This window comes from Kryptolebias marmoratus, linkage group LG1, assembly GCF_001649575.2.
Source record: "Kryptolebias marmoratus isolate JLee-2015 linkage group LG1, ASM164957v2, whole genome shotgun sequence".
Lineage (NCBI taxonomy): Eukaryota > Metazoa > Chordata > Actinopteri > Cyprinodontiformes > Rivulidae > Kryptolebias > Kryptolebias marmoratus.
Genome location: NC_051430.1, coordinates 13,472,231 through 13,496,211, shown reverse-complemented (window position 1 = coordinate 13,496,211; position 23,981 = coordinate 13,472,231). Strand labels below are relative to the sequence as shown.

General features: G+C 43.6%; 1 protein-coding gene across 4 annotated transcripts in view; it reads right to left on the bottom strand.

The window, feature by feature from the left end:
- The window catches only part of LOC108236530 (probable E3 ubiquitin-protein ligase HECTD4), a 35,085-nt gene that overhangs the window by 4,348 nt on the left and 6,756 nt on the right, over window positions 1-23,981 (bottom strand). Inside the window, exons 6-70 of one of the 4 annotated variants that reach the window (XM_025006135.2) lie at window positions 23,506-23,644; window positions 22,961-23,131; window positions 22,669-22,867; window positions 22,408-22,569; window positions 22,059-22,172; window positions 21,815-21,955; window positions 21,488-21,723; window positions 21,227-21,369; window positions 21,053-21,138; window positions 20,864-20,969; window positions 20,305-20,425; window positions 20,078-20,200; window positions 19,194-19,318; window positions 18,716-18,869; window positions 18,528-18,631; window positions 18,166-18,364; window positions 17,927-18,046; window positions 17,738-17,842; window positions 17,483-17,646; window positions 17,101-17,346; window positions 16,118-16,310; window positions 15,738-15,842; window positions 15,545-15,633; window positions 15,292-15,464; window positions 15,058-15,193; window positions 14,821-14,965; window positions 14,557-14,723; window positions 14,312-14,458; window positions 14,049-14,233; window positions 13,763-13,916; window positions 13,394-13,674; window positions 13,073-13,259; window positions 12,890-12,971; window positions 12,543-12,745; window positions 11,781-11,916; window positions 11,420-11,602; window positions 11,129-11,293; window positions 10,842-11,011; window positions 10,561-10,676; window positions 10,365-10,468; window positions 9,952-10,113; window positions 9,667-9,815; window positions 9,472-9,551; window positions 9,135-9,298; window positions 8,770-9,007; window positions 8,530-8,666; window positions 8,315-8,441; window positions 7,704-7,841; window positions 7,394-7,530; window positions 7,155-7,315; window positions 6,889-7,070; window positions 6,576-6,781; window positions 6,349-6,479; window positions 5,720-5,925; window positions 5,435-5,614; window positions 3,614-5,022; window positions 3,322-3,529; window positions 2,999-3,222; window positions 2,627-2,772; window positions 2,417-2,520; window positions 1,752-1,875; window positions 1,022-1,212; window positions 678-824; window positions 335-454; window positions 81-236 (exon numbers count right to left, since the gene is read on the bottom strand). In XM_025006135.2, coding sequence (XP_024861903.1) covers window positions 81-236; window positions 335-454; window positions 678-824; window positions 1,022-1,212; window positions 1,752-1,875; window positions 2,417-2,520; window positions 2,627-2,772; window positions 2,999-3,222; window positions 3,322-3,529; window positions 3,614-5,022; window positions 5,435-5,614; window positions 5,720-5,925; window positions 6,349-6,479; window positions 6,576-6,781; window positions 6,889-7,070; window positions 7,155-7,315; window positions 7,394-7,530; window positions 7,704-7,841; window positions 8,315-8,441; window positions 8,530-8,666; window positions 8,770-9,007; window positions 9,135-9,298; window positions 9,472-9,551; window positions 9,667-9,815; window positions 9,952-10,113; window positions 10,365-10,468; window positions 10,561-10,676; window positions 10,842-11,011; window positions 11,129-11,293; window positions 11,420-11,602; window positions 11,781-11,916; window positions 12,543-12,745; window positions 12,890-12,971; window positions 13,073-13,259; window positions 13,394-13,674; window positions 13,763-13,916; window positions 14,049-14,233; window positions 14,312-14,458; window positions 14,557-14,723; window positions 14,821-14,965; window positions 15,058-15,193; window positions 15,292-15,464; window positions 15,545-15,633; window positions 15,738-15,842; window positions 16,118-16,310; window positions 17,101-17,346; window positions 17,483-17,646; window positions 17,738-17,842; window positions 17,927-18,046; window positions 18,166-18,364; window positions 18,528-18,631; window positions 18,716-18,869; window positions 19,194-19,318; window positions 20,078-20,200; window positions 20,305-20,425; window positions 20,864-20,969; window positions 21,053-21,138; window positions 21,227-21,369; window positions 21,488-21,723; window positions 21,815-21,955; window positions 22,059-22,172; window positions 22,408-22,569; window positions 22,669-22,867; window positions 22,961-23,131; window positions 23,506-23,644 — 11,306 coding nt within the window. Of the gene's footprint in view, window positions 1-80; window positions 237-334; window positions 455-677; window positions 825-1,021; window positions 1,213-1,751; window positions 1,876-2,416; window positions 2,521-2,626; window positions 2,773-2,998; window positions 3,223-3,321; window positions 3,530-3,613; window positions 5,023-5,434; window positions 5,615-5,719; window positions 5,926-6,348; window positions 6,480-6,575; window positions 6,782-6,888; window positions 7,071-7,154; window positions 7,316-7,393; window positions 7,531-7,703; window positions 7,842-8,314; window positions 8,442-8,529; window positions 8,667-8,769; window positions 9,008-9,134; window positions 9,299-9,471; window positions 9,552-9,666; window positions 9,816-9,951; window positions 10,114-10,364; window positions 10,469-10,560; window positions 10,677-10,841; window positions 11,012-11,128; window positions 11,294-11,419; window positions 11,603-11,780; window positions 11,917-12,542; window positions 12,746-12,889; window positions 12,972-13,072; window positions 13,260-13,393; window positions 13,675-13,762; window positions 13,917-14,048; window positions 14,234-14,311; window positions 14,459-14,556; window positions 14,724-14,820; window positions 14,966-15,057; window positions 15,194-15,291; window positions 15,465-15,544; window positions 15,634-15,737; window positions 15,843-16,117; window positions 16,311-17,100; window positions 17,347-17,482; window positions 17,647-17,737; window positions 17,843-17,926; window positions 18,047-18,165; window positions 18,365-18,527; window positions 18,632-18,715; window positions 18,870-19,193; window positions 19,319-20,071; window positions 20,201-20,304; window positions 20,426-20,863; window positions 20,970-21,052; window positions 21,139-21,226; window positions 21,370-21,487; window positions 21,724-21,814; window positions 21,956-22,058; window positions 22,173-22,407; window positions 22,570-22,668; window positions 22,868-22,960; window positions 23,132-23,505; window positions 23,645-23,981 lie in introns of all 4 variants that reach the window. The other 3 variants (XM_025006134.2, XM_017417233.3, XM_017417231.3) reach the window with 3 other exon arrangements.

The window sequence follows — 23,981 nt, the reverse complement described above, 5'->3', positions numbered from 1 at the left end:
GGGGGGGGGGGGGTAAAAATCTTGGAATCAAGTATGACGGCAAGGCAAGAGAGAAGAAAACGCGAAGGAGAAATTCTAACTTGTGCCATGAACTTCTTCTCCGGTGAAGCGGATGTTGAAGGCGTACGTCGGATCTCCACCGCTTGCCAGTTTCACACAGAGCTGGGACGACGGCACACAGGACAACTGGCGCGCCGCCTGGCAGAAATAGGTGTTCTCTGACGATCTGATTTCACCTGCAGTGCAAACGTTAGGTACATAAAAAAAGAAAGGTCACCACAATTCATTACAATCAAAAGTGGGAAAAACACAGAAAGGTGTCAGGAAGGCCTACCTCCAACAATTTCCAGAGGGTCCAGTGTAATCTCCGGAGCAGCATGGTCAGCTGTTCGCTGCACTGTGGCATTCAGTACTCTGTTCATTACAGTGACCTTAGTGTCGTAAAAGATTAGGCCTGTAATCAGCGGAGATAGCAATGGCCAGTTAAAAGAAATCTCATTCGAGACACCCCGTTTCATCTTTTTTGGTTTCTAATACAAATACAAAAATTTAAGTTCAAGCTAATAATACATTAGGACAAAACAGCAGACTGTGTTTTGACAATCTTTGACAATCTGAATGTCCAAACCTAAAAAAACTGCCCCAAACAGACAGAGTCAGCAGAAGACCCTTCTCACCTTTCGCCTCACACAACAGCGCTGCAATGCTGTTTTGATACGTATGTGTCTGTCGCAGCTCCACAAGTGGGAGGAAGAAACTCTCCAGGGTGTTGTTGAGGGACTGCAGCAAAGCGAAGCGCAGGCGCAGGCTCTCCACAGGCACGTCTGAAGACATAAACGTACATTCGAAAATTACAGTTGACTGGAAAAAAAAAATCAGCAAACATGTTACAAATGTTTACATCACAAATGAAAATATGTGGAAATAACTTATTCACATCACTGCAGGAAAGAAAATGACTGATCGTTTGAGTCGATCAGAGCACGGACACGCTTCGTACGCCTGCAGGTAGCGTACTTACTGAGCAGGCAGGCGACACGAGGATCGGCAGCATCACTGGGATCCAGGTAGACCTCGTGGGGGTGCAGTCTGGCTGGTGTGATAGCCAGGTGACGACACAGTCTGTTGATGTACTGGACCAATGCCATGTCCATTTCTAAGCTCCACTTTCTACAAGCCTTCTGGGCATGGCGGGTGTCTATACAGGTGCACCTAGTATCGAGGGAGATGTGCTTTTAAAATAAAAGATGTTGAACTTTTACCCAAAGGTCATTAAAATCTAATGCTGGATGCTTACGGTAAAATACAAATTATACATATATTATAAAACAACTGTATAAAATATTACGGTTGACAAACAATATGAAAGAGGTACTAATAAATGATTTAATGAGTACTTGATTAAAAGTGTAAAATATACACTTTGCAACTGTATTTTTAAATTATACAAACTGCTTGTGTTTAACTGTCAGCAGCAATGAAAGCAACACGTTTAAAAGACATTATTATGAATCTTAAAGAATTATGATGGGATTTTTGAGAAATAAAGTTGACAACATTTTCTTTTTTACAGTTAATTTAAATGTTTGAAGACAATAAGCTGTTATAAACAAAAATAATAATTTTCTAAAGACAAAATGATAAAACTGACAGCATGATGGTTTTTAGGTAATTTGTGTATGTGTGACAATATCTGACTTTAAGCAGTTGAGGAGTTATATATATTTTCGGAATGATTCGCCAAGTCTCACCTTTCGAAGTGAAGGTCATAACCACAAGCCAAAATGGCTCTCCACATGCTGCGGATGTCCTGCTTAGCACGGTCAACAGCAAACTTGTGAAAGCCTTCCAGAGTCAAGAACTTCTCCTCTGGCACTAAAGGAAAAAAAAATATATAGTGTGAGGTGGCTCACGAACCCAAGTGGTAAAACAGAACTAGGGCTGCTCAACATTAAAACATATATCAATATTATCAGTATCACAAATAATTCCCCAAAAATTGCAGACAAAATACAAATTTGGCAATCAGGTGGTCCCCCACTCCTCTGAATGCCACAATCAGCACACAACATGGTGTGAACATCGTAACACACCATGAGTTTATCACAACAGATATTACTGCAATATTCAGCAATGATTAACTCCCATGTTTTTCTAATATCGCTGTCTTAAACAAAACTTACTACTCCTCTTGTATAGACCACAGAAAACTGCAGCAAACAGCTAGTCACATGAAAATGTTAAGCTTTGTTACACTCTTTTGTTTAGACTGTACTGATTGACCTCAGTAATTGTTTTCTTCGAACAAGGGGAGGGCACATGCCTAATGGTGTATTATTCAGGTTAAACTGACTTTATCTGTGTTATAAAGCTCTTTACTGTGTGCAGTTTCAGCTTGTGGGGAATTTTTGCCGACCTTCGTTTTTTTTAGCAGGAGACTTTTCTACATCTTTCTCGTCAGGTTTGGATTTCTCAGGAGATTTTGGTTTCAGGACTGCCTTCTTTTCACTCAGTGCCATTCTGGAAAAAGACGAGACGAGCAAATGTGACTCGGGTGTGATGTTGGCGCGTTTATGCGCCCAAACTCACGCCTGCTCCTTCAGGTTTCACGTAGAGAATGTCTTACCTGACACTGTTGAGGACAGACTTTTCCTTAGTGAGAGGCTTGGTGATGGGTCTCTTGGTGCTGACAACCTTGCCTTGATGCTGTTCTTTTCCAGCCTTGCTGTACTTGTTCTTGTTAGGCTTGGGAGTTCCATACTTTCTTAAAATCTGTACAAAAACAGATTATTTGGACATATTTATCTGTTACGTGAAGCAGGGGGAGCTTTAAGATTTACCTGTTAATAAAGCATCTAAGAACTGAGTGCAAACAGAGTAATTAGACAAGCTGAAATTATGAAGCACAATCAAAGTTCACACAACAACATTAATGTTTAGAGGCATGAAATGAAGAGCAGAGGATTCGTAGGTGTCCTACACACCAGCTGTTACATACCAGAGTAAGTTGGTCTTCAAGCATTTTCTTAGGGGGTCGAACATTGGTGAAGAAAGTATGCAGTAGGTTGCCAGGTGTCTGAGAGTTGATCTGCTCCTTGTTGAGGTAAATGTCAGACACTTTAACAGGCTTGGCCGGCGTGAGGCTGAGCATCTGCTCAGAGTGCACGCAGCTTTTAAAAATATCTGTAAGGACGTCTCTCGCTCCGGGTACAAGCTTGTCACCTTGGAGCATAACGATAGAACAGGTTAGATTTAATCGAGCAGAAATACTTGCAATGTAATAAAACGGCGTAAAAAAAAAAATGAAAGTCAAAGTCCAACCTTTGATTGACTTGTCCAGAAAGTAGTCTTCTAGGGCGGAGCTTCCCTGTGTGTCAAACAGGCTTTGGTTAACACTCGAGACAGTGAGGATCTCCTCGTTGGTCAACTCCATCAGCTCCTCTTCACCTTCAAGGCTGGACAAGCCAATCAGGTCACTGCTGTTGAATAAACTGGCTCGAATCTTTTCCACCTTGGCTCGAGAGCGAACCTAGATGGGATGAAACAAAAACTTCAGAATATTTTTGACTATCTTGTGCAAATCAAAAGTGAAGGGTGCTTTAAGTGAACCAACCTCGATGACAGCATAGCCCTTGATAGGCCTAGTCGTGACGACATTGCTCTCAAAAGAAGTGACTGTGTGCATAGAGCCCCCATCAGACACAGATGGTGTTTCTGCGCTGTCGACAGGCTCCCCCAGGCTGCCAAGACTCCCCAGGCTTCCTGTGCTACATAGGGAGGTATCAAGACTTTCTTGACTAGAAACTGTCTGCGGGTCTTGGGGGCCCTGTGGAGGGTAAGTGACAGCAGCCGCAGCAGCCGCAGCAGCCGCAGGGGTGAGAGGTGGAACAGCTAAGAGCTCCTGGTCAACGGAAAGCTCACTGACAGTGCGGGAAACCCCCTGTGAGGAGCTACAAATGGAGGTCTGGCTGGTAGAAGCTGAGGCGCTCACACTCAAAGCTGGAGTGACGCTGCTGGAGCTGTCAGGGCTCTCAAGACCTCCGCTGTTGGGGAAAGGTCGTTCAGGCTCGGGGCCCACTTTGCCATCCGGAGGACTTGACACTCCGGCTCCCGATTTCTTTTTAGGGTCCTCTTCCTGCAGAGGTATGAAGACTTCATCTTTGAAGAGTCCTCCATGTGCATTGCAAGCCCTGCGGATAGCATTTCGAACCACGGCCTCCTCGAGGTGCGTGGGGATACCTGAGAGCACCAGCAGGCGGCTGTGAGCAGTGGGCCCCACGAGGGCCTGGCAAGCATCTGTCACTGCATCGCTTGTTACACTCAGGCCCTGCGGGTCCTTGTTGGCAAGATGTCGCAAGATCATCAGGAGAGTGAGGCAGCGGTGGAACCACAGCATGTCTTCGGGTTTTCCGCCCGCCATGTTCAGGAGGGCACTGTCACTTTCTGACAACCTCGCACCTCCACTTCCCCGCTTCCCAGAGACAGCTGCTGCCACAGCAGCTGCTGCTGCTCTCTCGCGCTTCATCTTCACCTTTTTACGTTTGGATAGCAGACTGGGGCTTTGTGGAGTCTGGCCCGGGGACGATGAAGACGACGACGACGAGTCACTAAGGTTAGGGGCACTGGTAGAGGAAAGAGTTCCCACCGAAGAGCTGCCGACGTTGAGGGGAAGTGTCACCTCTGCCACTGCCAAACACACCTCCATCAGGGCATGGAAGTAGGTAGAGAACCGGCTCTGCTCTGCCCCCAACGCCAATGCAATGCTCCCGGAGGAAGACCCTCCTGCTCCGGGCCCGCCAGCAGTCCATCCCTGAGTTTCTCGGTCATAAAGCTTTCGAAGCTCTGTTTGCAGGGCCATGAGCACTGCGAGGCAGGGGTTAAGCAGCAGAGCGATGGAGCTGGAGAGGCCAGCAGGGCTCTTGCGTTGCTCCAAGTGATGGATCTTCCGCAGAAGTTCAGCCAACAGGTGAAAGATAAGTTCTTTGATGGAGGGTGCCAGATCAGTAGTCCAAAGCAAACCACCTGTAAACATGACAGAAAGATTAGAAATCAGCATGTGGGGAAACTTCTGTTGTGCTGTACGACTCATCTTTTAGGATTTGAAAGTTATTTAACTTGAAAATCTAGTCATTAAGAATAATTATTATGCGGGTTTAGCGTGTATAAATTGTCCTTTTTCAAGAACAAGAACAAACTTTGAATCACATTTTACTACAGTTTTCAATAACCACTGGTCTTATAAGAAAATTACAGTAAAAATGTTTTATAATTAGGAACAAACCCGATAAACCTATTATCCATAAGTATTATACAACAGGCATTATCCAGTGTACTTGATGGTGTTGTTTATTTTTTTAAATATAAATAGCTAAATGCAAAAGAATAAATATACAAGCATTTTATAAATGCTGTAAAATAAGGATGTGCACCCCACCTAGTAGCTCTACCACCTGCAGAAGCACTGAAGAGGGCACTGTGTCCAACTCATCCTCTGATCGCTCACTGCTCTCTCCCAGCTTCCACGTCAACAGCTGCTCAGCAAAGGCCATGGCCAAAGGAAACTCTAACGGCAAGGAGTGCAGCACCAGCACAGCACCAGGAGGGGGGGACACCCCTACACAGCAATTGAAAGGGAAACTTAGTTCAGCCTCGTCGGGTGACTACGTTCTTTCAGAGGAAATGTGACACAGCTAGAATGAAATTTCTTTTCCGTACTAACCTAGTTTGATGTGCACTTTATCAGTGGGGATGATAACTGAGGGATATTGGTTGGTGGTGGGAGGGGGAGTAAGGCCTGTGTTGGTAGGAGAGGCATCGAGAGGATAACACACAGCCTCCATCAAATTCAGCTGACCATTTCGACGCACTTTGTGACCCAGGCCATACACCATGACTCGAGCCCAGGGAGCCTTGTACAGGCTTGAACTAAAGAAAGAAGAGATAAAAAAAAAACATGAGAGAAGATTTAAAAAAAGCAAATAAATAAAAAGAGATAGTAAGGGACAAAAATCCATTATTCTTGATGTTGTATATTAGATATTATTTTATATTACTAAATTAATTGGAGCAGTTCCTGCAGCAGTTACATATTAAAATGTCCCTGAGCAGGACACTGAACCAATGTGCGCCATCGAAAGGTCGTTCAGTTTCAGGGCCTACTGTGCCATCCTGAGGACTTGACACTCCAGCTCCCCGATTTCTTTTTTAGATATGTAGATGTGTAGTAGAGAGCTGCATGAATGTGTGGATGGGTAAATGAGAGCAGATTGTGTAGCCTGGTTGGCTAGAAAGGCACAATATATATACAGTCCATTTACTATTTCATTTACTATATATATTGTAACTCACTCTTTGCGGCAGCCTAGCTGGCTTTCTTTGCAGGACACGCTCACAAATGCAGCACCTGGAAAGCTGACATCCATGCTAACCTTTGACTCTGTCACAGGAAACTCCTCTGATGTAAACTGCTCAGGAGCATTCTGTAAACATAAGCATTTTTTATAAAGAGATATTTACCAACTTGGGGGTGTATAACCAGCTATTCATGCCATTACACACTGGCTGGCAGAGCTGACCTGTAGGAAGCAACAGATCTGCTTTGTGAGTTCCAGTAAACTCTCCTCTCCTTGATGCAAGGCACGAGTGATGGCCACTGTCAACCACTCCCGGATGGGCTGAGCGTTGCCCTGGTAAAACAGGTCTGTGGGAGAGCAGCTTTGGCCCTCAAGGTTGTGAAGCAATGACTGAGCCAAGAGAATAGAGCTGGAACTAATCGTACCATCTGCAGGAAGAATTAAATTGGCATCGTTAGCATAGGACAAAAAATTTCAATGACACTGCAAAAAAAAAAAAAAAAATCACTTAATAAAAAGATAAATTTAGACTCACCGGGGAGAGGTGGAGCCAGCAGCTGATTAGACAGAAGCTGCAGGTGTTCCAGCGTAATGTCACGGATAGCAGGTATGTGGAAGAGACGAGTGAAAGTGTGGGGATTCTTGGGGGCGAAGATGTTGAGCAAAGCCATACGACAGTATAATCGAGCCAATGCGCTTTCACAGCGGAGAAGTTCCCTAAAGCAGAGCAGCAAAAGCGATCTTGAGATCAGGGTCCAGGATTCAGGTACATCATGTTGGTCCACTTTGGACTTTTGTTACCTATGAATCTGGATGTTGCTACTGTCCAACGAGACTAAGCCGTTAGCCGCTGTGCGTCGAGATCCAGCAGGCGGGCGCTCGAGCATCTCTATGGGGTACCAGTATCTCACAAGCACACCCTCACTGCGCAGGTACGTCTCCACCTGCACCAACTCATTCACCTTAACAAACACACAAATAAGTTAGTTTACAGAAAAATCTAAAGTGAAGGTAATAAAAAATCTACATGTATTACTTACAGAGTCCACATCCAGCACAACCCCATGCAAACCAAACGTCTTCAGCATCCCACGAATTGCAAATTTTGGCAGTGCTGTTCCCCCAGTTGTGCTGTTGGTATTGTTGCTGTCAGGACAGCGGATGACCACGGTCAAACCTGTATTAAAAATACGATGTGATCAGATCACCTAAATTACATTGTAGCACATTAGGTTAGCAGATGTCACCCACAGACTAAGAGCATCATTCTGTCACAAAATGAGCGATAACTGATGACAAGAATGTTTAATCCCTATTATTTAGTTTTATTTTCATAATGTTTTTTGGTACCTTTGCGGACTTTGTCAATAGTGAACTTGTTGGCCTCATCCTTAATATCTTCAATGGTAGGGAGGTAGAGATCTCGAGGAATGCCGCCGTTCTCTTCGTACAGGAACTCCACAGTCTGTCTCGCAATGTCAACCATGCCTGTTTCCAGAAATAATGTCACAAATCAAAAAAGACAGTCTTGAAAAGTGTAAGATTAGGTCATTTATTTCTACGAAATAAGACACCTGTTTGATTTATGCAGATACTAATCTGCATTCCAGCTTTTGATTACATTTACTTAAAAATGTAAATTTAATTAAAAGTTGACTGCTACTAAATACTGCAGTTTAGCGTAAGATTTATTTTGTAGATGAGTTCATTTAAAACAAATAACCTGTTAATATTTGAATAATACAAGATTTATATACTGTTATTTTTTTTAAATTAAAACAGCTCAACCTGTTATGATTTATGTCATCTTACAGGCACCTCTAAGGTTTATTACCCCCACAGATCCGTTTATTTAATGTCTTAATCAAAAATTCTGGCAATATACGTCCTGTAATTTTATGGTGTTTTGCTCATATAAAAAAAATCTATAAATACAAGATGTTATAATGAACATTTTTTACCCAGTTGCAGGGCGCCCTTAATTTGGTCCAAGCCAGATTTCCTTTCTGCCTCATTACGGAACCGCCTACGAATTGTAGGGAATACCTTTGTCTCCCAGGCCTTCACCAGAAGAGCGTAATGATCCTCCTAATGTCAGAGCCAAACCAAAAGTAACGAAATACACAGACATATCATTTTGTGCAATCTCATTGAAACAACTGAGAACAGGATTTACCCTTGGGGCATCATCATCATCCTCGTCATCACTCTCATCATCTGCAATAGGTGGGGGATGTGAGTCAGGACCTGAGGTGACCAGGGTTTCATAGCTGAGCTCCACCTTGTAGTGACACGACAGGTCGCTGTTGTACTCTGTGCCAATAAAAAAACAATATATACGTAAAAAAACAATGACAAATGGGAAGGAACAATGATTATCAAAGTTTGAGATTAAAACTGAACAACAGAGACGTACGTTGCTGAGCAACTGCAACAGCTGCAATCCGACAAGGTGGGCCGTGAGAGCCAGAATCTGAAGTGACACTTGCACCCGCATCGTTATCACTGTCTGAGGCCATAGCAAAGGGGAGTGCTTCAAAATTTGCACTTATTTCCTCTGCGAGATCCACACACAAGTCCGCCGCGTTCCTGTGTGCTTGGCCTTCTGCGAATGCAAATGGACGGCTTCCGAAGTTGGCGCGGATCTTTGCATTCTGTAAAAAGACAAACCAGTGACATATAATGCTGTTATAAATAACATGATGTGCCAGTTTAAGGTTTGTAAATGGTAAAAAAAAAAAAAAGTTAAATGTAAAACTTTTATAACCCATAGAATCCCACCTTCTTTTGAATGTGCACAAGGGGCCACATTCCACCGGCTACATCCTCTAGAACAGGGTTGAGCCGCTGGCCACAGTAGGTGAAGTAGACTCTGCCTTTAGGGGCCTGGCCAGGGGGTGGAGGAGTGCCCTCAGAACGCTCCCAGCCGATTCCAGCCACATCCCCTGAATTTACACAAAAAAGAAGCTTATTATCTAAATTATGTTTAAACATTACACAGACAGTTAGCCGTCTTTAAAGAGTTAAACGCTGTGCGTCCATCTCTGTTGTAACTACATAAGACCACAGAGACTTTAGATTGCATGCGGAAAGAAGCATTTTTATAGTCCCATCTCACCAGGAAGCAGAACCACATCGAGTCTGACGCTCTTCCACTGCAGCAAGCTGGAGCCATTATAATGCACTGCCCTGCCATTACTGACACACACAGACAGGAGATAGAGACACAGAAAACAAACAACATTTTTTTAAAAAATGGAGTCAACAATCAATCACAGAGCACACTAAAGAAACAAAATGTAGGTGTGCATACTTATGAAACAGGCACGTGCCGACAGGGTTCGTCCACGCTCCGTCTCTTTTTTCTGCCTCTGTGGCAAAACCAAAAGAGACAATCGGGCCACTGTCCTCCTCAGAGTCTCCATAGGAGACGATTTCTATCTCCCAGTAAAAAGATGGTGCCTGCAGGGACAAAGGGGAACAAACTAAAAATTGTGGACATTCTTTTTCATTTTTAATGCATTACTTCATCTGATACATGTCTATTAGGTAGTTAATACAACTGAAGGAGCAGGAGATTTCACCAAGATAGGCCCACCTGAACTGGTACAGGAGAGGTAGCATAGATAAAAGTTCCTCGGGGCAGCCCTCCTCCAGCACTCGGATCAGCCAAGAAGGTGACCGAAGTGAGGCGGGATGAGAACAGGCATGCCCGGACCGGCGGGAAGACTCTGGATGGACACCAAGTGATCTCCTTTGGCTAACAAGACAAGCACATAAAAAAGCAATGAGGATATAAACGATCGAGGCAAAAAGAAATAGAACATTTGAATAAACTGGTTCAACAATTTTAACACTTTGCAAACAGTCTGAAAAACTGCATTCTACCACCTTTAATGACACCAAAAACTCAAAATTATTAAATGTGCATGTTACATGAGAGGGGATGTCTTGTGCCAGCTGCAGGCTGGTATAAAAACATAACTGAACAAAGAAGTTATAAACTCCCACCTGCCGCCTGTCTGTCTGCAGAGGTGGAGGTGGCGGTCGAGCACAGTCCCGGTACAGCATTCTCACTCTCTCACACTGAGCCTCAACCATAACAAGACGCTCTCCTGCACGAGATTTAAAAAAAATAAAAATCCATCAGAAAAACTGAGTGAAGTGCAGCAAAGTTTTGCCTTTTCAGGTGATCCGAGACACTTACCAGGACTGCACTCCTGGGCGACCAGGTTGAGAACCTCGACAGCAGCTGGACACTGCTGGATGAACTCTTCACAGAAGGAGCTGTCCTCCAAGAGCTGTGCCATCACCAGACATGCCCTGAAAACACAGGGAAAAAAAATCTTCCATTAAAAACCCTTGTGGATTTGTAAAGTTTATTTGTCTTTCCAACATTACATCAAAGTTTAGGAGGATTAATTTTTGAAGTTTAGGAGGGGGGAGAAAAACAAACAGAAAAAGTTTATTAACATAGTGCTCACTAACCTAGTTCTGATTTCAGCCAGCAAACGCACTGCAGCCATTACTGGGCTGGAGCCGTCTCCTGTAGCTGGGAGGGAGGTGTGTATAGAGAGACTGCCCTCTTGTGGCAGCAGCATCGACTGTACCGCTTGCACCACCTTTTCGGTGATTGAGAGCTTATAGATGGGAAGAGCCTATCAGAAGTGGGAGATAAAAGGTAAGAGTGAAGTGACTCAAGTTCAGATTGTCATCTTCAATATTATTAATAATAATAATAATAATATTGACTGCACTGTCTCTGGAATTCTTACCTCAGATCTAGGAGTGCAGAGGCGTGATATTGGTACTGTCAAGATATCTGAGGCTTTGCAAGCTCTCCTGTACTCACAGGAAGGAAATTTGACAGTAGCGATGCCCTCCTGCTCATTTATGGACATAACTATGCCCACACTGCCCAGCACCCCCTTACCTAGTACCTGCACAACACAGGAATCACAGTAAATGTGCTGGTTAACACATCAATGCCATGATAAACAAGATTATAGCACATTGATGTCTTTTGCACAAAACTGTATTTGATGGTTTTTTTTTTTTTTACCAACCTGGACTTCTGAGCCAATCTTAATAGTTTCTTTGAAGCCTCCAAGTGCACAAAGTGCAGCAACAGCCTGCCTTCCAATAGCCTGCAGTTTAGCTAGTTTTCTGCCACTGCTGCTGCCATTCTCCAAGATACTCTCAGCATATTTCCCCAGCTGAGGGATAAACATCAGTGCCCGGGAAAGCACCTAACAGAGAAGAAACAAACGTTGAGCTTTTAAAGAAAACCATAACAAAGTCCTTCTTAAAATGTACTTTCTTACTGATTTAAGATCTATTAATGAGTATCTGCAGCAGGTTACAGCTTCAGCTTCTGATATGGAGCACGGCAATAGCTACAAAGGTAGAAGCAGGATGTTGCTTTACCTTTTCCACAGTGCTTGTCCAGATCTGTGCGGTGTTGGATTCTGGAGCAGTGAGAAGACTGTGCAGCAAGGCTATAACCTCAGCAGCCATACTGTTGGCAACATGGCCACTGATAAACGGCCGCACAGGGTCTGATCTATTTAGAGCAGGTTTAAAGAAGACATATTACAATCAGAGTCAGGCCCACTACCTATCATACACATTTTTCTCTTTATTACCTAAATAAGGGCTAAATAATGAGGGCTACCTAAAGTACTGAGATGTTAATTTCTGCATCAAATCAGTAATGCCTCTTTTATACGGACCCTAATTCAGAAGTCCGGCTCTACTCGGCTCGGCTCGATAAAGAATGCATCGCGTTTACACCGGCCATTTGGTCGGTAGCAGAGGAACACCTCCTCGTGTTGCTCTGGATGCCGCGATTGTGGCGCGGAGTAGGACAGCTGTTATCCGCCGGAGATTTCAGGCTTTACAGCACCTCCATCTGGGGCACAGACGGCATAAACGTTGCAGGGTAAGCTAACGCTATTGTTTATATTCCTACCTTCGCGCTTTATGTTTGCAGCTGGTCACACCCACGACCAATGAGTGAACAGGAGCTAAGCTTGCATCACCCATGAAAGCAGGGCCGCCCTGGCTGGTCCGACTCCAAAGCAGGGACCAAAAAAATGCAGTTGTAAACGCTCGCAAAGCGAGCCGAGTAGAGTGGGGCCGGGACTGTTAGGGTCCGTGTAAAAGGGGCATAAATGTAACCAACAGTACCTGGCCAGCTCAGCATTTCTGTCCCTACAAACAGCAGTCTGCGCAGTTTTCTTCTTGTCACCGGTCGTAATGCCCCCTGCAGATTCTTGAGTCAAAGTCTCCACAGGTGGACCAACACTCACTATCAGACCAGATTGAGCCCATTTGTTAGCCTTCCTGAGGGCAGCAGATGCTTCTTCTGTGATCACCTCACAGCTCCCACTCTGCAGAGCATTTAAAACAGCACAAACGTAAGAAACAAAAAAAAATAAATAAATAAAATCATAAATACCTATGTCATCTATTGGAAATATGCACTTTTAAGTTTAAGATTATCTATATCTTTTCACTTATGATTTCGCTCTTGCCTTTGTCATATCTTTGTCCATTTTCACCACCTTTTCCATGTTTGCTCCAGTGCCAAGTCGAAAAGGACGTCCTTCAGAGCTGCTACATTGTGGAGAGAGTGGACGAACACTCGAGTAAGAGAAACCCAGAGTCATTTTACGGATGTAAAAAAAAAAAAAAAAATGAGAACACAACAAATGTACCTTAGAAGTGGCTGCAAAACCTCATGAGACGACTGATCCTCTCTTTTGTGGATAAAAATTGACAGCTTGCCATCAACTGCTTCTGCCTCTTCTCCGACATCCTCTGGCTTGAGAGCTCCTTTGGAACTGGCACGGGACAGACTAGTATCTGGCTCAGAGGAGCTGGGGGAAAGAAGGGTCTGACACCCTGGCAAAAAAAGACAGAAGAAAAAGTGACATCATGAATATCAAGTTCAGCATGTGTTTTGGCGATTTAAACTTTTAATAAAAGAAGAGAAACAGATACTGTGTGTTTATTACATCTTAGTGGGAGAGACAAACCTGGTACTACATAGTCTGCGAGCTTAGCAAGCAGCAGGGCAGCAATACGCGAGGCCGGGTCACTGGCGTCCTGCTGCTCAGCATCTAGAGTGTTAATCGAGTAACTCCACGAGGGCAAAGCCACGTTACCGCAGTCCTCCACACTCATGAGAGGCAGAGCGGCGCGGCAGAGTTGCAGGATGATAAGTACCAGCTTTGGAGAGGGTCTCTGATCAAGCAGCAGAGACAAGAGCTTTGAAACACAGGCAGGCTGGCTAAGGATCGCTTTCCCAATGTGGCTCCTGAGATGAAAAACAAAAAGCAGTTATGAGTATTTGGCAGAAAATACAGATATGCATGTACATTCATAGTATAAATATAAAAAATAACCTGGAAAGATCATTGAGCAGACTGAGCACATCCTGTAATGCATCATTGCCAGCCGCCTGATTGCCACAGCACTCTGTGGCTCTGGCCAGGTGATTGGTCAGCAGACTGGAAACCTGCCTCGCCAGACCAGAATGAACTGCATCTGTAGAGCCACCTTCAAAGACAAAAATAACAAAACAACACACATGCATATTGTTGTATAGTTAAAACAAAACACTTTTTTTTCTAAATCACAAGCTGTTTTTGATCACAGCTTTATGGTGGTGAGAGTAAACATGTTTCACACCTTCCACTTTCTCCCATTCGATGCACCGGTTAGCCAGCACCTGAAAGGCAGCCCAAGCCATTGTGGCCACCTTCTGCTTCTTGGTCTGCTTCTCGTTCGAGCTGCACTCCCTCTGACCACTTAAACTACACAGCCTATCCATAAGCTGGACGAGACCACTGCGAACAAGGCACTGCTCCTCACTCCTACGATAACAAACGAAGTTGCGGCATCTTAGTAAGAAGAATATCACAGGCTAGATAATTCAGCATGGATCCACTTGCCTGGTGTATGGGATTGTGCAAAGCAAGCCAATACTGTTGGCACAAGCGATGGGGTAGCGAGCGCACAGTGACACAACCGAGGTCATCGTCTCTCCAAAGGCCTCCTGCACCTGCTCGACCATCCCACCACAGGTTAGCTCCTCTATCCTGCAAAGACGACAGACAAACACGGAGCAATCACCATTTTTATTATTTTGGGACATTGCGAGCAGGTTGACATTATCCATAAGGGTTGAGTTTCTTACCTTGGACCACCTTGCAGCACCATCGTGACAGGCCCCACCAGATGAGTTACCCCACCCACTCTGACAGCAGCAGTTAGCAGTTCCCTCATAAGAATTAGGGCCTGCTTCCGCGTGCTGCCTCGTCTCCAACGTGTCTGTGCGGCAGACAAAAAGCTGCTGCTGGACACCTACGCGAAATTTGACATAGTTCACGTCAAACCAAATTTGACAATGTTATGATTAACATAGAAAGACGGTTAGTAGCACTGCACATGGGCAACGTACAGCCTGATCGGGTGTAGTCCCAATGAAGGCAAAGAGCTGTCCCAGCAGCACGCTGTACGTTGGCTTGTCCCGGCTGTCCTCTACGGCCAGAGACTGCAGCAAAGTAAATGAGCTGCTGCGATGACTGGACGGGTGGTGCCTCCTTCTGAAAAGCAATACAAAACAAGTTAGGAAATATGTCCACCCTCCTGCCATTCCAGCGACTTTTTAATATTTAAATGGAAATAAAAGAAAAACCTTTGAGGAGCGTGTGTGAACTCTAAATCTTGATTAGCAATCATCTCCAAGTCTGAAGGTGCAGACATGCTGCGCAAGAAGACCGGCTGCTTGACCAAGGGGATCACCGTTTTGGCATCTGACACGGACTTAGAGGCTAGCAAAAATAAAGCAAAACAGAAAGTGAATCTTTGTTTTGAGGTAAACAAACACATGCCGTCTTGCTATAGTTAAAAGAAAAAAAGGGGCGTGTACCTGGACCTGGCGTGCCAGCTGGTGTGGTGGTTAGACTTCTACAGTGGGGAGCGATGGTAACGTGGAGAAGCAGCTCGGAGCGATTCATCAAACTTTTGACCAATGTTTTTGTTTTAGCAAGCGGGACAATGATTTTGCTGTGCGTGGTGTTCACCTCATGAAAGAACTTCTCCCTGTTGTTGCAGAAACATTACGTTACGGCCTGAGAGCCTGACCTGAGACGTTCCATGTCCAATCATTTTCCACTACTCACCTCAATGCAAGAACAACATTTTCCAAGTCGCTAAAATCAAATGGGACTTCTTTCAGCGAGCAGAGTAATTCCAGTTCCTTCATTTTGTTCTGGTACAAAAAGAAATACATGAACAATGTATTCTTTACTCTGTGATTTTTTTTTTTTAGTCTTTCAAGGAAAAATGCAAATAGAGAGCATGGGGGAAGAGTACCTCAAAGAAGTGGTAGTCGTGAAAGAAGGGTGTGTTGTTTTCCAGTTTTCCTTGTTGTGCTTCCTCTACCTCATTCTGCCACTTCTGCTCCAATTCTGCTACACTCTAAGAGCAAAACAGGACATAATTACCCACAGAATAAATCTTCTGTTTTTGGGTCTGTTCTGGTTGGAAGCCAGCTGAAATCAGGCCACCTGGTCATCTACACTCTTATTTTAACTTAAGATACAATCTCAGACAAAAAGCTTTCTTGAATAGCATATTTAGAAAATGGAAATGCTCGAAATGCATGGAGGAACTTTAAACAGTGACAGGCAAATCGAAGGCTGGCACAATGTTTGGTTTTTTTTTTTAAACTTGACTGTGTAGCAGAAGCTCACCTGCAGCTGGCGCTCCATTGCGTTGATCTTCTTAAACGTCTCAGCCATAATTTTACAGACCAGGTCGTACTCCTCTGCGTGATCTTCGCGATACTGATAGTTGACAAGTGACTGAAGAGCATCCACCAGACTTAGATGCTTGATGACGCAGGATACTATGACCTCCTCCAGAACATCTGGTCGGATCACCTCCCTTAAATAAAACATGAATAATAGAAGTTACCAAGTGCTTTTCATAAAGGGAAAAAAAGTTCAGAAACTAGAATTGCTAAAAGGTAAACATGTAATCTTGTGATAAAAGGCAGGTGCTTGTTAACGACAAAGTCCTAATGTAAACTATAATAGCATTTTTCTCATCTGAATTGTAAAGTTAGCTACAAATTTCTTCGCGCAAGATGGAAATGTCAGGCCGTGAGTAAGCTCAGCTTTAGAAGGATAAACGAATGTCAAAATATAACAGATGGATGAAATGAGTGTTGGGAACATATTATAGGCTCTCTACTGTCTGTATCAACTATCCAAAGTGCTTTGAAAAATTTAAACAGAGTCAAAACAATGGGAGACATTAATTCTTAATGTACTGCTATAATTACCTTCTTAACCTAAATGCTTATTAATGCAGGAAAATATACAGCTTTCAAACGTATTTTCTTGTTGAAGCTTTCAGCAACACAAGCTCGGTAAAAACCCCTTCCATAAATTAAAATGGTTGACATTCGTGTGACTGATATTTCTGCCTCCATATGGAGCTCAAGACATAGAGCTTACTAGTTTAGTTACATTTTTTATGTCTATGTAATCAAAATTATTTAGAGAAATTTGTTATGTACGTCTTCTTAGAAAATACTTTCTCTAGTGTACCTATTTAAGCTTTAAAAAAGAAAAAAAAACAAGTTTGCTTAATCGGCCAAAAGCTTGTTTTTGCTAGTTAGAAACTAAACAGTTTTGAAATATGCATTTATGTGATAACAGGAAGCCCTTACTTGATGCTAGGGCGGAACTGAGGTCGAGCCCTTCCAGACACTTCTCTCAGCCGACTCATGATCCCTGGCGGAAGACGGATCCGAGGCAAATCAAAGTAGGTCCCGGGCATGAGGCCTGGAGGTGGGATGAGCACGTCGGAGGGGTAGGTAAACTCCCGGTCCTCCTCGATCGTAAGTGGCAGTGGTGAGGGACTAGGCGTGAGAGCGGGAGAAATAGCACCATTTGCTTCCACCTGCCACTGACACCTGGAAACGGGAAAACAAAGACTGTCACCAGATGCTCATCTTCGCAACAAGCCGTTTCGCTGAATTCAGCTCCGTACAAAGCACCCGACAATATGACAGGGGAGTATTTTGTGGCATTTTCGTTTCGCTGTGTCACCTTTGCAGCAGCTTTGAGCACAGTAAGTCATGGCAGGCTTCCTCCTCTCTTGTCACCTCTGGCCCGTTATACAAAATGCGTAGCATGGAACAAGCCAGCACTGACAGACCCAGTGCAAGGTCTGCAAGAAATGGAAGTCCTCCAGAGACATCCTCAGAGGACTCCTGACAGCAAAACAAACAGGATGCTCAGAGCCGGTATTCATCATGCCAGGAGGAAAAATCTATTGTAAGGGCAGATGTTAGGGAAAAAGACCTGAGCTCTGACAGTGCAGGAGAACCCCCACATGGCTTTATCAGGAGTGTTGTGTTCGCGTCCACTCCTCATCTCAAAAGAAAATGTAACTGTGTCTCCTTCAACCTAAAAAAAGGAAATGAAAAGAAACGCTTAATGTGAATGAAATATAGGGTTCTCGTCACATTCCTGAATGATGCCTTTCATCACCTTAACAAGGTCTTTAGGCCATCCTGTTCCCAGGACACTGCGACTGCCATAACCCAGAGTGTTTCCTCCATACTCTGCTACTTTACGACTGTTGGTGTTGGGACCAGCGTAGATAACCAGCTATAAGTACCCAAAACCAGATCACTGTTAAGGTTGAAAAACTGCACAAAATCTGCATAGGAGCTCCAAAAAAATGAGGGTTATTGTGCCGCGGGAAGCTACCTGGTGAGAATCATTACCTTGTCGTAGTCATACTGTGAGGAACAGCGAGGATCAAAGCGAAGGTAGAGACAGCGAGCTCCTAGGATGTGTACCGTCTCTTTGAACTTGTAGTTATCCCTTACAGGGTGCATTGTCTCGACCGTTTTCCCAGCAGCCCAAGGGGCCGGGATCTTCAGTCCAGTCAGGAAACCTGGCTCCTCGCGTTCATCAAGAATCCTATTTTCAAGGATACAATTTAATAAATAGATTTAGAAAAAAAAAAAAAAACGAGCCCACGAGCAATCATTTGCATTATGCTGTCCAGCAGACATAAAGAATGTCTTTATGATTTACAAATTCATTTCTAACTTTTTTGTGACTGTTTTTTGGAAAAACTCACTTGTCATCAGCAGTACAGGCCTTCGCTCCCTGCCCGAGAGAGCCACTTACAGAAGGAGGCTCCTCGGTAAAAAGAGGAGACTGGGTCTTAAGTAACAAGGCAGTCTGGAAGACAAAGAGCAACGACAAGCACATTAATCTCTGCTTAGCTGATACAAGAAGTTCCTTTTAGATTGCAAAGCTCCAAACCTGGCTGGTATAGAGCACTAGCTGCACCAGCTGAGGCATGAGGGCATCAGCAAGTGTGAGGGTTTGCAAGGTGGGGTGCATCAGAGAGGTGAGCAACACAGGCAGCAGATGCCCGAGCATAGTGGCCTTGGTAATCTGCTCCAAACCCTTCAACCTGAACAACAAAGGGAGAGAAAGGGAAGCTTATTTACTGATGAAGGATCCTCGGCAGAAAAGGAACAAAACTACAGAAGCATGCCAAAAAAAATTACAAAAACCTTGTCCCATAACCAACTGCTCATGCACCGTTTACTTTCAAATAAATTGCAGCCTTTCTTAGGTTGAGCTAAATTTTGTTTTTCAGTTAAGTAACTCATGAAGCTGAAATAGAAACGATTGTCTAATTTTCTTTTTGACAAAAAACTAAAGTGTCTTAATAAAATAAAAGGTTATGTTCGCACTTACAAAGTGCTTCAGTCAAATCAGAAGCAAAGTTTACCTGGTCTCTCTGTCAGGTATGTCGCTGTTAATCAGAGCTGTGGTCACCTGCTGCAGGGTCTCCAGCACCTCGTCACATCCCACCAGGATTTTGGTTGCTAGTGACAAGATGTTGCTTTGCAGCTCCTGAGGACAACACAGAAAAAGGCCCACACTTACGTAACACTGCCTCTAAGACTTTCAGTGAGAATACTAACTTATAAAATCTGCTAAGTTTGTAGGTTGTGAGCCATTTATATCACTAATATTTAACCCTGAGGAAGTGTGTTTAAACAGTAGGCATAACACTAAGTTGATGTTACACTTTTCTGTAAAACAAGAAGAAAAGAATTTCTAAATATTGAGAGTTCCTTTATTCTTTCTGCTCTCTGAGCTCCTTCTCCTTTTTAACCTCACTGTTACACACCGTCTCTCTCTGGCCGACTAAAGCGGTCATGAATGTCTGGATTTAAACGTCATGTTTACAAACAGTGACAATTTTCCACGCGGCATGACTTAAGTTCAAAGGAGTTTTTGAGCTGTGATGGAAATTATGAGATGACTGAAAAAATAAGGCAGAGACAAAATTATTTGAATGATGACTCTCAATCAATCAGAAATGTTCCCAATGCAGGCTCGACTATGGAAAGGCTTTTTGTCTCTTCTAAAGCACTGTTTGGTTCTTGATTTCTGCAGTTAAAATGAGGAAATGGTACAGGAGGTCTAAATGCAGCCTAAATTATATAGCAGTGTTAACTGGTAACATTAAACCTGTAATGTGTACAAAACATTAAGTATTGCCCTTACTGAGCTCTCACAACCTACTGCTTTGTTTGTTGGTTTCTGCTCGACAGATACGCAGACTGCACAGAGGTAGGGGTAGTTAAAGGGGATGTTTACCTGTACCTTCATTGTTTCCCCTTGTAGGGAGTTGTCACTGTCGTCGCTTTCATCTGGACGAATTAGAATGGTGTTACTGAGGAGGTGGTTTTGAACGGCCATGAGGTAGCGCAGACTGGGTGAGACCACCTTTAGAGAAATTAAAAACCAATAACAGTTGATGAAATCTTTAAAACCCACGAGGTCTTGGTCAGCATTCCATAATTTAAGAGCTGCTAAAGCGATATTCATACTGGTACAGTGGAGAGCAGCTTCTGGAAGTCATCTCGGGCGACTGTTTGGCATTTGGTGATGAGGAGGCAAGATTCTCGGACTACGGTCTTGAGAACGCAATGCAGCAGCTCATCGTTTAGTCTGTAAAACAGTAATATTTTTAATCCCTTTTTTGCTGTAGCAAAAAGCAACAAGCACAACTGGAAAACCCAAATTGCATTTTCTTTTATGGATTTATTGTGCAGCAGGCATCATGAGGGGAGCAATCTACCATCGGAGTTCGATGGTGAGAAAGCCCAAAGGCGAACTGAGAGAGTAATATTTTTACACTTGGATCAAACAGGCATAGCGGTTATTAGTGCAATTATGACAGCAAAGGGACCAGCCATGGTCAGAGGACTGATTTAAACCAGAAAACATGTAGACAATTGCAGTTAAGGGACATTATGACCTCAGCTAAAAGAGATGTCCAGAATGTTGTAAAAACAAGTTATCACATCTTATTTTTCTTTACGCTTTTAACAAGCCTATATCGATATGGAAGCTAGAAAATAATTTTTTGGGAGAAAGGGTGTGTACCTGTAGTGTTCATCTTCTTCACTCCCAAATCTGTTCTTCTGGAGTTGTTCTGCAAGGTTAGTGAGGATGACATCCCGAAGTTGAGACAGGCCACTGTTTCTTTCACCTGAGGATTTTTACACAAAACAAACCATATAAGACAAATCAGCAACAACATACAGGATGTGTCTGTTATATTAAAAGTCAAACATTTTAAAGCGTCACCCTCAGTAAGAACCAGTTTGAGGAGTTTGTTGAGTTCGGCCTCCCCCTGATACAAAGTGTTCAGGCCTGAGCTGCAGAAACAGAAAGCAGGCAGAGGTCAAATACATAATTAAAGCTACTCAATACAGATTCTAAAGAAAAAAAAAACCTTTGACATACCTGATGGCCATGCACACCTCTCTTTGAATCTCTGTGCCTATCTGATCCATTGGAGCCATGAGCAGCTGCCAGAGGAGTAAGCCTGAACGACGAACACTCTCTCTGTCCTGCTCCGACTGAGGGTTGTAAAACCTGAACACCACCTGAATGAGACAGCCAAACAAAAAGATAAATTTAAAAAAAAAAGAAAATGGAAAAAATAAATGAATAAAGATCGACTCATTTTCTGCATAATTTATCCCAGGTGCATTTGAAACGGACCTGGAACACCACTAATATGCAGCGGATAATGCAGGTATCTCCATTGACCATGGCCTTTTCCATAATGTCACAGATGCTGCTGAAGTGACGGGCCTCGATGGGATGTTGTTTCCCCAGCAGTGCTTCCAGTGGCAAGCTGTTGCTGCTGGCTGCGAGCAGGTTGAGCTGGTGGATACACATAGCACCTACGTGATGAAGTAGCTGGTTGATCACTTCGCCAGTGGCCACCGTTTCCTCTGTGGAGGGACAGATTTTGCAAATATTCTCACGCCTGACGACACTGAACAAAAAGGAGAAACTTGCGGCGGCAGCACAGTTGTGTCGAACCTTTGGGTACTTTGATGACATGGCTAACACCGAGCCTATGGCACACATGATGAAAGGCCTGGTTCCCAGGATTACACCACTGGTCTATGTAATCACTGGAGCACGTCCAGATCAAGTTGTTCAGAGCATCATAGCATGCTCCTTTGAAGTAGAAAAATGACAGAAAATAATGTTAGGAACATGGGCAACACACTCAATGATTCTCTGCGAATTCAAGTACTAAATGAGACGACTCCGAGCTCACCAAGCCCTGCCACTTGGGCTCCCCTGCCTAGAGAACTGCCAGGAGCGTCAATGAGGTCTGCACGGCTGCTGAACTGCCCATCAGCCAAGTTAAAGACCAGACTGGAAGCTAAAACTAAACAAAAGTAACATTTCAAAATAAATGTTAATAATTCTTAAACCTTTCAAGGTAATTCAGCAACAACAGCTGTAATAATCATTAATCCTTACTTCTGGAATCATATAATTCATTTACTAAAGCAGGATATATACAAGCAGATAGAAAACATGGTTTAAAATGCTTGAATAGATTAAAAAAAGAAACATCATGGCATAATAAAACTCCCTGAGCTGCCTGTGTGAAAACTTACTTTTAAGAGAGGACAGGCTGCTGGTGCCTCCGAACAGGGACCGTGTGGCGGAGCTCCCAGATACACCAGGAGGTGAGACCAGCATTACAAGATAGGTCCCACAGACATACATCGGGGTCTTTCTTAGAGTCTTTAGAGGTAGTCCACAGCTAGTGTTCACAGCTGTGGAAAAAAAATAAAGACAGCAAAGTGTCACAAAAAAAAATACTGATTTAATACTGTTTGAACATTACATTTTAGAACCAAAAGGAGGTTTTCTACCATTACCAGACTGTTCCTCTTTTACAGTGTTGGTGATTGCAGAGCCCGTGAGAGCAGCCAATGTGGCAGAATGGGAGGCCCGGAAGCGTGACATTCGACTCAAGAGAAGTTCATTCAAGCACTTGGAAGACTCGCCCTCTTTGCGAGTGAGAATAACCCGTTCTTGCAAGATGTCGGCAACGCACAACCCCGTCTGCGTCTGTGCCGCGGAGAGCAGAACGCAAGCGTCAAGTAAGAACTGGGGAATGGAGAAAACATGCCGCGATTTTACCGCTAGGTAAGAAAAACTCACCGACAGGTGAAAGACATCGATGAAGACTGAGTGGCCTTTCTGCGTCTTCTCGTTCAGACTCGCTGGAGACCAGACCCAGTACAGGTAAGTTCCATCTGAGCAGAGGTGCAGCGTGGTCATGCTGCTGCCCACAGGGAAGTGATGAGCTGGCATGGGCACAATCTGGCACACCTGAACAGGAAACAATGAAACAATGAATATTAAAGTTTACACATAAACTGACTGTACCATAATACACTTAAGAATAAAACAACACATTACACACTTCGCTGCCTGTGTACACTGTAAATTCATACGTATGCTACATCACTATTGCTACTCTCCATCTTACATCTACACGTTTGTCATTTGGTGGCAAAATAAATTTAGGTTAAATGATAAATTCACATTAACACCAACTCTGAGTAATGACGTAATTAAACTTTAAAACAAGTTTTGTGTAAAAAAAAACGTTTCTAAAGTTACATGAATTCAAACTCAAAATAGAAGTTCATAGAATGATTCAGTGACCAGTTTCCCACCCGTTGACTGTAAGCAGACAGTACCTGGAGAGTGAATGGGTCAACGACCTGGCACAGCTGATGAGGCTTGGCATCGAAGGAAGAAGGACGGTGGAGGAGACAACCGCTGCAGAAAACCACCCAGCCAGGCTCCAGCTCCTCGTTTCTACAGTACACAAAACCCCTACACCAACACAGAGCATAGACCTCACTACTCCGTGATTTGAAATCCTAATTACTTGACTTTGTAGGAAAACTTGTGTGTGATAAATACATTAAGAGTTCTGTTATGTGCTATCAAAATTAGATTCAACTAAGCATCATAATAACAGTTGCCGAAATATCAAAGACATTGTAAAAGGATCAGTTGCTAATTTTAATCTTAATGTACTGTTTAAGAAACATTCTGCAATTATGAGCTTCAGAATTCAATTTTTGTTTTGTTTTGCAAGGTAACGTGCTTTAAGCGTAAGGTTTTCATGGCTCTGCAGTTTTAAAAAGGCAAAAACAGAAACACGTTT